This window comes from Eulemur rufifrons, chromosome 21 (genome assembly GCF_041146395.1).
Source record: "Eulemur rufifrons isolate Redbay chromosome 21, OSU_ERuf_1, whole genome shotgun sequence".
Taxonomy (NCBI): domain Eukaryota; kingdom Metazoa; phylum Chordata; class Mammalia; order Primates; family Lemuridae; genus Eulemur; species Eulemur rufifrons.
Window position 1 is genome coordinate 11,795,075 of NC_091003.1, and position 14,319 is coordinate 11,809,393.

General features: G+C 39.6%; 1 protein-coding gene across 1 annotated transcript in view; it reads right to left on the minus strand.

The window, feature by feature from the left end:
* TAOK3 (TAO kinase 3) overlaps positions 1-14,319 on the minus strand; it is a 154,748-nt gene that overhangs the window by 7,593 nt on the left and 132,836 nt on the right. The window contains exons 16-19 of the mRNA XM_069497520.1: positions 13,165-13,293; positions 9,429-9,632; positions 1,663-1,902; positions 37-249 (exon numbers count right to left, since the gene is read on the minus strand). Of these exons, the coding sequence (XP_069353621.1) occupies positions 37-249; positions 1,663-1,902; positions 9,429-9,632; positions 13,165-13,293 (786 nt within the window). The remainder of the gene's footprint in view (positions 1-36; positions 250-1,662; positions 1,903-9,428; positions 9,633-13,164; positions 13,294-14,319) is intronic.

Below are 14,319 nucleotides of genomic sequence, written 5' to 3' on the forward strand. Positions count from 1 at the left end.
GCTCTCGAAGCCGTGGCACCAAACCTAACCACTTACCGCTTGAGAGGCCATCATTTCATTTATACTCTGTTCATACTGCTCTGCCAAAATGGCAAGTTTTCTTGTCTGCTCATCTTTCAGTGTCTTTAAGATTGTTTTGTGCTCATTCTTTGGAGTAACTTCCAACTGGTGATTCTTGAGTGCTTTATACTGTTTGGTCTGTACTTTGCAAGTGTCCTGAAACTGTTTTTTAATTTGCATTTCCATGGCCTGTGTAGAAAAAGTGACAAAGGAAACATAAAGACACATCAGTAAATACAGAAAGCCTCTCACTATGATGACACAAGTGCTGGGACCATCTTGTTTTTGGTGCAGGGACCCATATTGCTCATCAATAAAAATGAAAATACAACACAGACAAGAGTTAACACTACCAATACTTTTGGTTTTACACTGAATGAAGTGATTTTGAATTTACAAATGGCTTCAAGGAAGAACATGGACTGTTACAGGGGTGACAGCCTTAAGCAGATTGTGGAATATTACGAAGCTTAGCTTGGTAAAGGGTTGGCAATAATTTTCATGGTTTCCTAGTTGGAGTCTTCAATGTCTTCTATTATTTGTTGCTTTTTCCCTTTTATTTTTTATTTTTTGCCATTTCTCCCTGTTTTCAAGCGAGAAAGGGGATGGTATGAGATAAGCCAGCTCTCACTGCTCTGGCTTATAGCATTTTCTTATCAACGCAATAAAGGAGAATATCTGGATAGCATTCATATCCTAACCCATTTCCACTGGATTTTAGCATAAACTGAAAGAGGAAAGTGATTTTAGATTTTTTTTTCCTCCACTAAGAGGTTGTGCTTGCATATAGCAATATCAAATATGCATTTTGGCAAGGAGAAGGTGTATTACTTTAAGCCCAGAAGGCATTCCATCAGGTTGCCCCATGGTCACATGTGCCTTTCACGAATACTCTGAGGACTTATGTGACTAGTTAGCTTAGGGTTTGGCTGGAAGAGATGCACGGCCAGTGTGATTGAGGTTGGCCTCATATCTGTGCCAACACTGACAACGTCCTCCCTGACATATAGCAATGGCTTAGTACATACAGCTTGTTACCTAGTGGTCAGCTAAAATTAGCTGGAGGCAGGGAAGGCCAAAGGAGTCCCTCCAGCACATCACTAGTGCAGGCGTAGCAAATGCCTGGCACGTGTAGATTCATTCCTGACTCCCATCACCATGACAGACATCACTAATAAATCACACTCTTTCCTACTGAGCTCGGATGTGGCTTTAGGGTCCTTTTCAAGGCAACAGTATTCAAAGTAGCTAATACCAATTTAACTTTCTCATTTCCTGGGATCAGATCCATGAACCGCTATTAGTTCAATTTTGAAGAGGGCAGGTCATGAAGCGCTCACAGAAATTGGATACCAAGACAAACTGAGAGATCATGTAGTATAATGGTTTCCAAACCAGCTTTGGCATCTCCTCTGCAGAAGCTTGTTAAATACAGACTCTGCGCTTTACATCTGGAGGTAACAGTAGGTGTGGGGCCCAGAAATCTGGGATTGTGAAGAGTTGCCCCAGTGACGCTGATAATCATCCAGGTATGGAAACCACTGCTCCAGTCCAACTACGTCCAGAAGCACAAAGAAGGAAAAGACTTCTATCTCTTCTTACCTTTAAGTTTTTTGGCTGTTGCCGAAGTTCCATGACATGCTTTCTGTGCAGTTCCCTTTCTCGCCTCTTATTGTACTCCAGCTGGTTTTCCAGTTCAGTCTGGTGCTGTAAACGGATCAGATCCATGCGTAGCTTCTGTAACGTGTGCAGCTGCCTGTATTCTAGCTCTCGGGTGGACTCGTCGTGCCGGATTAGCATGGCGTGCTCCATCTCCTTCTGCGTCCTCTTTTTATTTAGTTCCTGCATGCAGGAACAAAAGATAAATGGAGAGAGATGAATGGAGATGAATTGGAAGGAATGTACAACTAAGTGAGGGATGGCAAGGGATGGCGCTGCTAACCATCTCTTAATTAAACCCATTAGTGCGTGGCAGCAGGACCTAATGAGATTAGATGAACAATCCCTGGAGGTTTAGGTTCTGTTCCTGGGTCCACCACTGACAAGATGGGCATCTTCATAGCAATCACAACTGCACTATCTGTAAAATGGGATTAATTTTGATCCCCTCTTACCCACAGAGCTGCTATGAACCTTAGTTAGGTGATGTGCTATGCATAGGTCTAAATTAATGTTTCTTCAGCTAAGCCAGAGGTTCTCCCCCCGATTGCCCATTCAAATCATGTGAGGAAGCTTTTCAAACATAAGATCCTTAAATTTCACAACCTGAAATTCTCTTAACTGTCTGGGGTACGATCCTGATGTCAACATTTTTAAGAGTTTTCTAGGTGATTCTAACATGCAATCAGGGTTGAGACTTAAACTGAATTAAACTGGTAACATCTACAATGCCCTTAGCTTTCTGGGAAATACCCTGTTTTTGCTCCTATCAGAAGTAGGCCAATTATCTATTTTTTAAAACTCAGAGTTCAGGGCATGCTGGGAAAAAAACCCATGAGATCTCTCCCCTTTCATCTTTCCCATTAGTCTGTTCGATCATTTCTAGACCTAACCACTCTGCTTTTTCAGTTCTATTCATGTCTGTCTGTCTTTTTGTTGTTGTTGAAAGGGGAAAGGAAAGCAAACTAGAAAAAAAGGGGAAGTTGGGTAAAAATTTTTCATTTACCATTTCAAGAATATTTCCTAAATGGCATTATATATATAGATTGAACCACACGCTCTGGGGACATAAAAATGTTTATTAAGCCATGACTTCTGTCCTCAACTTGCTAACACTTGTATAGGCAAGTTTAATAGACTTTTATTGAAGTATATGCTCAGCTCAAAGCTGACTTGAGTCAGAGGTAGATGGTGGCCCAACCTGGGCCTGTTTTCTCTAGCAGGAATTTGGACTTGGCATTCAGAACCAGTTGATCTCTATGTGTGGCTTAAATTGAAGGACATATACAAACTACATATGTGGTAGTCATTTGCTGCTATGAGGGCTGAGGATTAGAGAAAGTTGGGCTTCAGAGCAAGAAGAATGAGAAAAGAAGACAGAAGTGCAGGGAATATACTGATGCTTAAGTTCCTGACTGGTTCCTAAGCCCTCCTGTGAGTCCATCTGTATTACTGCTGTTGGGTTTTATAGACATTCCTATAGTTTTATAGCAAATTCCCTGGTTTTGGCTCAAGCTAGTTCAAATAAATTTCAGTGAACATGCAAACAAAAGAACTTTAATTAATACAGGGAAATGTGCGAATTAAAAAAAAGAGAAAGCAAGGTTGGAAGTGATACGTATTATAAATGAGGTTAAGATTTTATGCTACAATATTTCCGAAAAAGGGTGGTAATGCTATTAGTTAAAAGGTCAAGGAAAGGAGAGAGCTTTTGAGCTGGACTTTAAATTAGAACACTCTTCTCTGATGGCATCTACCACGGGAGAAAATGCAAGTCATTTATATTATCATAGAAATATCAATAACACTTGTATATTGGTGTGGCCGAGAATATCTTGCATACTTGGGCCCCCTATCCATTTGAAGTGAAATCCTTTAAATAGCACAGCACCTAGTACCAGGGCAGGGTCACTAATTGTTCATTTATTTATTCGACAAATAGTTGTTGAGCACTTACTATGTGTTAGGCACTGTTGCAGGCACTAGCGATAGAACAGTGAGCAAGTCCATCCCCTCATGGACCTTAGTTTCTAGTGTGGAAATATCCAGAGTATCAGTGCAATTTAAATTTGTTTTCAGGAATAAAAGATAATGTCCTCTTTACCTGGAACCATCAAATTTCTTTTAAAAACCGGTAACTGGCCCCTAGATGGCACCAAAGGACAGTGAGCCCTTCCCACAGACTAAAGCTATCCCTGACCAATGACCAAGAGAAAGCGAAGGAAAGCTCTTTAAATGAACAAAGGTTCTGTTCCTAGGTCACTATATCATTTTTGACCTTTGCATGGCAGGAATCCCAACATTGGGCATTTAAACATTCCACACGTTCCTAAATTGAGAAGTCCAAACTGAGTCTAAGCTGCCCACAGCCTTGAAACTCACAGGGGTGGAGGTGGGGAGTAAAAGACACAAAGCAAATGAACACTTCGAAAAGAGATCCAGTGCTTCTCCTCGTGTGTCACGGGATGCTTCAGGATAATGTCCACAGAACACCTACGCCAGAATTATCTGGGTTACAAGTGATTGGTCTTTGAACAAGGTGCCCAGCTAATCTGACTTATACCAAAGTTTGTGAATCAATGGAGAGATGCTTAGGGTGTGAGTCAGTTTCAGCTCCTCCATGAATTCATTATGCATGGTTTTGGGCAAGTCTCTTAATCTACATTTTAGTAGCTTCAGGTGTAAAGTGAGGATACCAGCACCCTCCATGCCAGCTACCATGCTTGTGAGGATGAAATAAAAGACCATAAGAAAATGTTTCAGAATACATAAATATGTCATTATTTTTCTGTATTCAGAAGTGAATATCTGGCATATAATATCTTAAATCTAGTTTTTATAAACCATTATAAGAGTGAGAGAAACATGGTACTGAAATGGCTTTTCTGTTACCATTGCAAGTTGTTCCCTTTAATTCGTACATCTGAGTTGTTGAAGTGCAAGATAGTAAGCTGTCTATAATAACTTAAATCATGGGGAAAATATTTTTCAGCTTGCTATGAGCCAAGTGCTGTGCCTACATGATAATGTGTAACGTGCTTTCAATTTTTAAAAGTTATTTCATACATCTCATTCAATCCTAGTTGCAACCCTATGAAGTGGTAAGATTGCAAGGATTTGCCCCTTTTATATGTGATAGGCATTTGGGAATCGAGGGACTAACATAAGGTCAGACGATGTCTATAAAGTAGAACTGAGTCTAAACTCAGGTTTTTAGCTTTTCAACATTTTCCATTAAAAGATGTCCCAATAAATTACTTATATTTTCGTTTTATACTTTTTCAGTCTGTGATATAATACTCCAAAGAATCCTTCTGCTGTAGACATGGTGCAATGGTTGCTTTACAAATGATGCAATCAATATATAATGCCCTAGAGCCACATCATGTGCACCTTTAGCTTAGACAAATTCAACACAATGAGCTGAACAAAGATAATATTACACATGTCCTGGAGGGAGTGTGAGGTGAGAGACATACAGTTTCCTTGCCCTCACCCACATCATACACTGTGAGCATCTTGCCAAGCTGGGCGTGAGCTCAGTGTTGAAACACACATACTTTTCACACACCTAACATATTACCACACTCTGAATCTACCTGCTGTATCAGATGGAGTCCAGGTGCATCCCCTAACATCCCCTTCCCCTAACTTTGTTCTAAGCAGCTAATCTCACTCACACCAAATTTTTATCCTCATACCCACTAAAGCTGAGTAAAAACTAGAATTCAAACTTTTAAATGGAGATATTGTCAGCCTATGACATTTAATGCTTTCTTAGTTTCAGTTCTTGGTTTCAACACTGGTCAGAAGATAGCATCTGTGTGTGGTGGTGATAGAGGAAGAGGCTCAACCCAGTTTACGGTGATCCTCTTAAATGTTTTCATTAATTAAAAGGACTGCTAATAGTTTAGGCAAAGATACAGGAAAACAGGCACTCTTATGCTTTTTTGGTGGGAGTATAAACCCCTCGAGTGGGCAATTTGGCAGTATCTATGTAAAAATTTAGATGTATATATTCTTTGACTCAGAAATTCCACTTCTGAGAATATACCCTACAAAAATACTTGTTTACATGTAAAAATATCTACGTACAAACATGTTCTCTGTTGTATGGTTAGTAATACTGCAAAACTTCAACAAAATGTCCACTGAGAAGTGCTTCATTAAATAAATGATTTTATAGCCATACAACAAAATACTATTAGGTTAAAAAGAATGAGGCAGAGCTATATGTGCCAGATAGTAAATGGGGGGAAAAAGCTATAAAACAATAGAGTGGACATATGTTACTTTTTGCAGGCTCAGCATTCATTTTCCCTGCTTCTGTGTACAGACCCCTTTTTTGCTTTGAGAAACTACTGACTCCACTCTATCAGGAATCAGAGAGAGCGTTGAGTAAGGGTGAGACACATTACCCGATCAAGTTCTATCTCTCCTAGGAATTTGAATCTTCAACAGAAATGATACAAAGATTAAAAGCAGTTGGAGGAGACACATCCAAATGGCAGTGCCTTGAGAAGTGTCCATTAGCTCTTGCTCTCTGTGTCATGGAGTGGCTTTTCCAGCGTGGCTCTTCGTCTTATCCACCTTGGTTCTTCAGCTTTGTCACCTACCCCATATCCTTCCAATAAATTCCTTTTCATGCTCAAGTCAGCCAGAGTTTGTTTCTATTTCTTGGAAGTCAAATAACCCTACTGATACAAAAGTCATCTCATTTTTGTAAGATTAAAGTTGTACATAATATATAAGCTACGTGTATGTATTTAATACATACGAGAAAAATATGTGGGAATGTATGTGCCAAATTAACAGTGACTGTCTCAAGGTAGAGACTGGGTGGAATGGTATTATCAAAAAGGGGAAAATGAGGTGACGTTGGTCAAATGATAAAAAGTTCCAGTTATACAAGATGAATAATTTCTGGAGATCGAATGTACTACAGTGACAACAGTTAACAATACTGTATTGCATACTTGCAATTTGCTATGAGGACATATCTTAAATCTTCCTATGCCTCCTCCTTACCATGCACACATGCACACAAATGGTAACTATGGTAACCATGTGGAGGTGATGGATATGTCAATTAGCTTGAATACGTCGATCACTTCACAATGTATACATACATCAAAACATCAAGTTGTATACCTTAAATATGTACAATTTTTATATGTCAATGGTATCTCAATAAAGCTGTTCAAAAGAACTTTCACTACTTAGCTTTATGTTCTTCTGTATGTCTTTTTTCCATAAAAAAAAAAAAAAAGATGAGGTCTTGCTCTGTTACCCAGGCTGGACTTGAGTTCCTGGGCTCAAAGCCATCCTCCTGCCTCAGCCTCCTGAGTAGTTGGGATTATAGGCATGTGCTACCGCACCCTTCAATGTTCTTTTACTACTTTTGTAAACAGAAAGAAAAGCTTTGGACATTTTCATGAAGGTGGCTCTGAAATAAGACTAAACAAAGGAAAATTTGGACTCTTAAGAAAAATACCATTGCAGAATTATTCTTGGCTCAATTGGTTAGAACCTAATACTAATGAAGTCAACAAATACAGTTTTTATCCATTTTGGGGAGTAATTATGTTCTGTAGCTTTTATTAATACTAATTGTCCCCTTAGCCTTAGAATTCCTCCAAATATATGTTATTAGAATAACAATAATTAATTACCACATGAAAAGAATCCCAAATACCTTATTTCAAACTGGCTACTAGGCTTTTTCATTTTGAATTTTTACTTCTGCCAAACTCAACATGTCCAGTAGCGAAGTCAGGCTCTTAACCTCTCTCGAAGCTTCTCTATTTCTACCCAAATCTACATTTCCCCAAGTCTTAAACCCTAGAAATGATTTTGATTCTATCCTCATCTTTTCTCTCATATCCTATTGTATGCCAAGTCGTATTGATTATATATTTCAAACTGAGTTCAAATCCATCTCTCTTTTGACGGTTACTACCACCAGCCTATCCATACCCTATTTTCCACCACCTGATCTTTGCCTCTAAGTCTCTTCCTTCTAATCCAGTGTTTCTCACGCCTTTTTTTTTCCACTATCACCCCGATAAGGAGCCTTTTTAGACTTTTTCCCCTTTAATCATTCCCACCGCTGAAATGTTAATACCACAAATAGACCATGTATCTGTCTATGAACTGGGTGGCCCCGTAGACGGCCACAAGCTGTCTGGATATCTAAGACACCTGCCCCTGACTAGAACCCATTATTGTCCCCACTGAGAATGCACGTTCTAATCAATCTGTGCATCACTGCCAAACTGGGCTAATTTCTCTAAAGGACAGTTTTACCTGTATCACTGAGCTAGTCAAAAACAATTCAGCAGTTTCTCCCTCTTCTAATAAGATAACCCGTATAAAGAGCTTGAGTCTGGCCTATAATTGTAGGTGTTCAATAAAGTTTAGTTTGCTTCACTCTCTTCTTCCTATTTGAATATGGCTCTCCAAAAAGCTTATACCAATTCACTGTTCCATTAACTCTGCTTGAAGTGCTTGTTTCCCTTATGCAGGCTAACAATTTTTTCTAATCAAACTTTGCTACTTTTACCAATGTGCTAGGTCTTTTATGAGGTTTCCTTTGATTATGCCAGGTTGCCATGACTTCCTGTTGAACTTATTATCTGCAACTGATTCCCATTCCGTATTCCTCATCTCAGTGAATGCCGTCATATCCATCCGACCTCCCAAATTAGAAACTTGGAAGTCATTTTTGACTTCCTCTTCTGAAATTCCCACATCCATTTGGTCATAATTACTGTCAGCTCTGCTTCAGAAATATCACTGAGAGCTAATCTCCTCTCTCTATCCAAGTAACGTCTTCCAGGCTAGAACCAGAGAAAGAGCGCCTCGGCTGACGTCACTGTACTTTGCTTCTCACCACTCCAGCCCATCTCTCACACCAAAGCACTAATTCTTCCAAATAACGAAATGTCTCATCAAGTCACTTCCCTGCTTAAAAACCTCCGATGGCCATGCACTGCCTTCAGGCTAAAATGGACATGCCTGGCCGGAAACAAGGCCCTTCCCATTCTTCTTCCAACCACTCTTGTTCTGCACTCCACTCCACATGCTCAGAACTCTGGTCACGCTCAACGTCTCACCAATCACTGAATCCTCCAAGCCCTTTCACGACTGTAGGCCCACGATACTTTATTTCTAGGTCTATTATTGTACCTAACATATTATATTGAAATTAGTCTGTTATGTGTCTGTTTCTCCTCTTAGACTTAGGCCCATGTGAAGGCAGGGAGTACAGATGCTCAGTGGCCCTGGCACAAAGGAGGCACTCTGAGTGCTGGACAATTGAATGAACTTCATTTTAGAGCATCACATTGTTATTTAAATGTTCCACGTGGAGTCACAAAACACAAGCTCTTGACGAGTAGGCTGAAAGCAAAAATTCTCTATGCAACTTCTTTTGATTCTTTGTTGCATGATATGGCTTATAATAGGTGTTCAATAAAATTCTATAACATTTATTTAGAAAAAGTGGATTCCTTGTTCTGCAAATGGGCTTTCTGTTATTGATGGTAAACTCATTCCCTGACTTTTGTGTACCTACTCTGTGTCAGTCACTGTGCTAAAGGCTACAAAGGCTAAGGATACAGGAATGGATGAGAATAGGTGTGGTCATGACCCTCACAGAGCTTACTGTCTCATGAGTCAATGACAACAGTTATGAGCTTAATAAATACCTCCCGAATGTTCTGCTGCTCCACCTCATGCCGCTTGATCATTATTTTCCGCTTGAAGAAACGACAGTTTTTGTCGTAGTACAGTCTCTGTTGAGTGAGAAGGTGGGCTTCCTCTTCAGCCTGTGTGTGCTGCAAGTTCTCTTTATGCTTGGATATCCGCTCTTGCTTTTCTTTCTTGGGTGTGCTATGATCCTCATTCATTTCCTTGAAAAGAAAAATAAAAACAAGCCGGATGTTTATTGCAACTGCAGATTATATTATTTGGAAAGCAAATGAAAATTTAATGCAGCAAGGCTTGGTGTTACACATCCCTCCCTCAACTTTTTTCCCCCCACTAATTGAGGGGGACACTTGTGAGTTTCCATATCTCTGGCTTCTCACTCTCAGAAATTATCCACTCAATCAACACACACTTGGCTAAGCTCCTATCATGTGACAGGCACTGTGGAAGGCACAGGATACAATGGTGAGCAGAACATGATATCTGAAACCACAGAGCTTTACAGTATAGAATCAAAAATTAATCAAAGAACCACAGACATGAACTAAAAATTACTGTGATAACTGCTGTGAAGAGAAAGTACTTGGTCCTGTAAAAATGTTTAATAAAAAATATTTGACCTTGTGAACGATTAAGCTGAAATTTAAAAATTGACTGGAGTGTACTGGTAGAAAAGGAGAAGGAAGAATACTGTGGGCAGAGAAAACAGCATGTGCAAAACCCTTAGGGTGGGGAAGAAAAAAACATGGTGTGATCCAGAACTGAAAGAAGGTCAGGGTGGCTGGTGTAGTGTGACAGGAGATGAGGCTGGCCAGACAGGCAGAACCACTGAGGTCTTATAGGCCAAGTTAGGGACAGTGACCTTTAGCACAGGAGAAATGGATTTTATATATGTGGGAGTCTCGTAATGAGATGTATTTTAAAAAGATTACTGGCTGCCAGGTAGAGAACAGATTGGAGGGAAGAGCATGTCTGTGGAGACAGCTGGGAGGCTACTGCAAAGGTCCAGGGGAAGAGATGATAGTTGCTTGGACAAAGGAGGTGGTGAAAAGACTGAGAGAAATAGACAGATTCCAAAGACAAGAGGTGACGATGCAAATGTCACTAGCTTGAATTTCAGGAAAAAGCATTCTTTGTTTAGGATTAGAGGGTAAATAAACCACCTATATTTTCAAAGGAACAAAATTCATAATTTTCCCATAATATCTGGGCAAAGGGGAGAGAGCAGTGAATCAGAACAGCAAAAATGTTAATCTATGGCAATAATAACAATACTACTTCTAGAGAAGGTACAGTGTACTCTTCTTTGTACTGACAAGCTTGATCTGTAATATTTGGTATTGCTAACACCTATTTTACTTAATGTTTTGTGATGCAGACATCATACACTACTTATTTTCTCTCTTAGCCAAGAAGACTTTGTAAATCAACTTTCAACTATCTTGTTCCAGTGAAGTCATAAGTGAAATCTTCGAATCAACAAGAGAAAGTGCTGTTTTCAGCGTGAAGTAGGCTGGGATCACAACAGGAAGGCTGGGTGACTCATCTCTTCGTGCTGTGACTTCACTACTAGGTTTGGCATTAACCACTAGACTACACACCCAAATTCAAATAGGATCATAAAAGTTCACTCCAAAATCAAGAATAAATTATTTCTGGACCATCTATCATTCTGCATTAGCCATACCCCTGTTATCTATCAACAGTGGGGATAATGAAGATTGTTCTGTCATTCTCAAACAATACCTTTAAGTAGATCAATATCTAAATATGCACGCCACCTTAAATAGTCTGAATAAGCTTTAATTCATAAGAAGTAATATTAGCTTTGCACAGAAAGGCTGAGCGAGGCTATCTCAAATTGGCTTTATGCTTGATTTTCTTCATGAGCACGTTGAGAGACTTAGAAGTTCAGGCCCATGGTCTTCTGTGCTCATAAATTTGAATATGGTGAACCCAAAACAGCCTTGTGGCTGAGGACTGAGTGGGAACTCTTGAATGCTGTTGTGTGGGAGAATCTTCTAAAGGTAGAATTCACGAAATCTCCAAACATCTCAGTGTTTCAAAAGCGTTTCAGAATGGTGGCCATAGTAAAGTATGGCCTCCAGGGCATGAGTGGACTCATGGAGTTCGAAATAAGGAGGGTATTTAGAGCTGAAAAAATTGCAAAATTTCTTACTGAGAAATTAAGGTGATCTGTGATCTGGCAACCTCCCTCTAGAATGATATAATAATTAGGCTCAAGCCAGTAATTAAGAGAAAATGGAGAGCATGGGAACCTTCTTAGTTGGGCTATTTCTTTCTACACCCTGGTTTTCTAGTCCTTATGGTGTGAGAGTGAGTCCCCCTTCCGCCAGAGAGGATAAAATACAATTTCCTGTCAGGCCCAACAATTACGAGGGGTTTACCTGGGCAGGGCAAAAGATCCTGAGACCCACCCCAACCCACTTGCTTTCACTTCCTAACTGAAAAACAATTGGAGAGGAACCTTGCTAAGTCCTGTATTGCTAACCTACAAATCAGAATATGAGCTCAAACATATGATTTCATATGTACTAAAATAATGCCTCATATTGAATTTTATTAAACCTTAATATACTTAGTAAGTCTACAAATAAGAAATCCTAAGTCTTATGAGAAGAAAAGTCTATGGAACCGCAGACAATTCACCTGTAAGAACTGGTAAAAGGAGAAATGAAGAAATTTGAGCTTTCAGATCAAATTGCAGTTCCTCAGGAGGACCCTCTAAGTCCACTAGTGGTCTTCAACCAAACATTCCAGAATCAATCATTCATTTACAAAATATTCACATGTACTGGACACATGGATATAGTCATGGACAAAGACATGGCCTCTAATCTTATGGTGCTTACCAGCTAGTAGGGTAAGTAACTCAAATAGTCATTAAATACATGTATAGTTAAAAGCTCTAGTGTTATGAAACCAGAGATATCTGTTTTGGTAGAGGCAGGCAGAAAAGGCTTCCCTGGGGAAGTGCTATTTGAGTTAAGGTCCTAATAACCAATCCCACATCTTACAAGGAGGAGAAGTAGGAATTAACTGAGCAGAATTGTGGTCAGGGAGGGCTTGGGGTTAGGGAGAGCATCCTGGAGGAAGAAGCAGTATGTGCAAAGAACTTGGGGAAGGGTGGAGCTTGACATGATACATTTGAGGAACTGAAAGATGACCAGTAGACATCTGGAGCAGCAAAGAGTGGGGTGGGGTGGGAGAAGCACTGGTGTGAGATGACAGTGGAAGGGCAGGCTGGGAGCAGACCATGTTGGGACTTCGAGGATTTTGACCTGTCCTAAGAGCAATGGGAAGCCAGCAGATCTTAATACCATGAGGTGGTATGACCAGATTTAAGGTTTGAAAAGATCACTCCGGCTGAGATGTGGAAAATAAATTAGAAGTAGGTAAGAATGGTGTGGAGTTACAGCAACGGTTCTTGAAATGTGGTCCCTGAACTAGCAGCAGCAGCATCAGCTGGGAACTTGTTAGTAATGCACATTTTTAAACTCTACCCCAGAAAATCTGGGGGTAGACAGGAATAGATTTTTTGAATCAGAAAACCTAGGGTGGGTTTAGCAATCTGTCTTGATAGCATTTTAGGTGATTCTAATGTAAAGTTTGAGACCTGTGGGATTGGATATTGATCACAATGTAAGATGATTCCATTTCAAATTCTAACCATTCTAATGGCAACTTGGGGACTACAAATGTTGGTGCCCTTACCTCTTTTATTTTTTCCTTGCAAATCTTATACTGCTTCTTCTGACTTTCTAAGAAAGTTGTCAAATCTTTCTTCTGCTGGGCCAAGATTTGTTGCTGGAACTTCTTCTCATCTGCTGCAGCTACCTTTGCCTGAAAAAAAACCAAGTAACAACCTAGGATGAATCTGTTCTTCACATGCAGAATTCCGCTGTCTATATTCTCCAATGCATTAAGACAGTCCATAAGTGCTGAATAATGTGATATTTTCTGAACAAATAAGTAATAAAAAAACAAAGAAATATTTTTTCTGATTCTCTTATATCTTACAAAAAGAAAGAAATTTCTACCATTGAAAAATATATCCCCATACATTTTTTTACGGGGAAAAAAAGAAGGTGAACCATAAACATGTTGCATTGAACACAAAAAAAATTCATGGGATAAAAGGAAAACTAAGCATTATAATAAAGGCTTTTAAAATCACATTATTGGTAGCCCAAAGGCTAAATTATAAAAATGGATAAATAATCATCACTGGCCAGTTTTAGTACAAGAATCAACCTCTAACTGATTAATTTTCCCAACTATCAGATTCCCTAGTGGGATCCTCTCAATAGGAAAGTTAATGACATTTTGTTTTCTTAGGCATTTGCTACAATCCGCTATAGTCAGATATCATGATATTTTGGGGGGTCCTAAATAGATAAAACACACAGATCAAATAAAAGGTAACCCAATAAATACTGGCTTCTGAAAGGGACCAAATCTAAGTTTCTGGTAACCATCAGATGAAGCACATTTCTAAGATGAGGGACTTAGGGGAGAGAGAGAGATTGGGAATTTATGCTTCCTGGTTCTTTTTATGTATGTTTTCACCTGTGACTTCCATTATCAACAATTCTTCCATTATAACAATTCTCTCCCCATGTTTACCAGGTCAAATCCCGAGAAAGAATCTGACTGGTTTATTTAATCAACATCACCCCTGTCTGGGCAGAGGTTTTCATGCCTGACTGCCTCATAGATTGATGGCTGTTAGGGAAATGCTTCTACAATCTGATGTTTCCTTCCATGTGGGAAAAAGAGCTTAATTGCTCAGACACCTCTGGCACCATGACCCCTGTCCCTCCATCCCCAGGGAACACGTGTCCACCCCTGCTTTTCCACAATATGGAA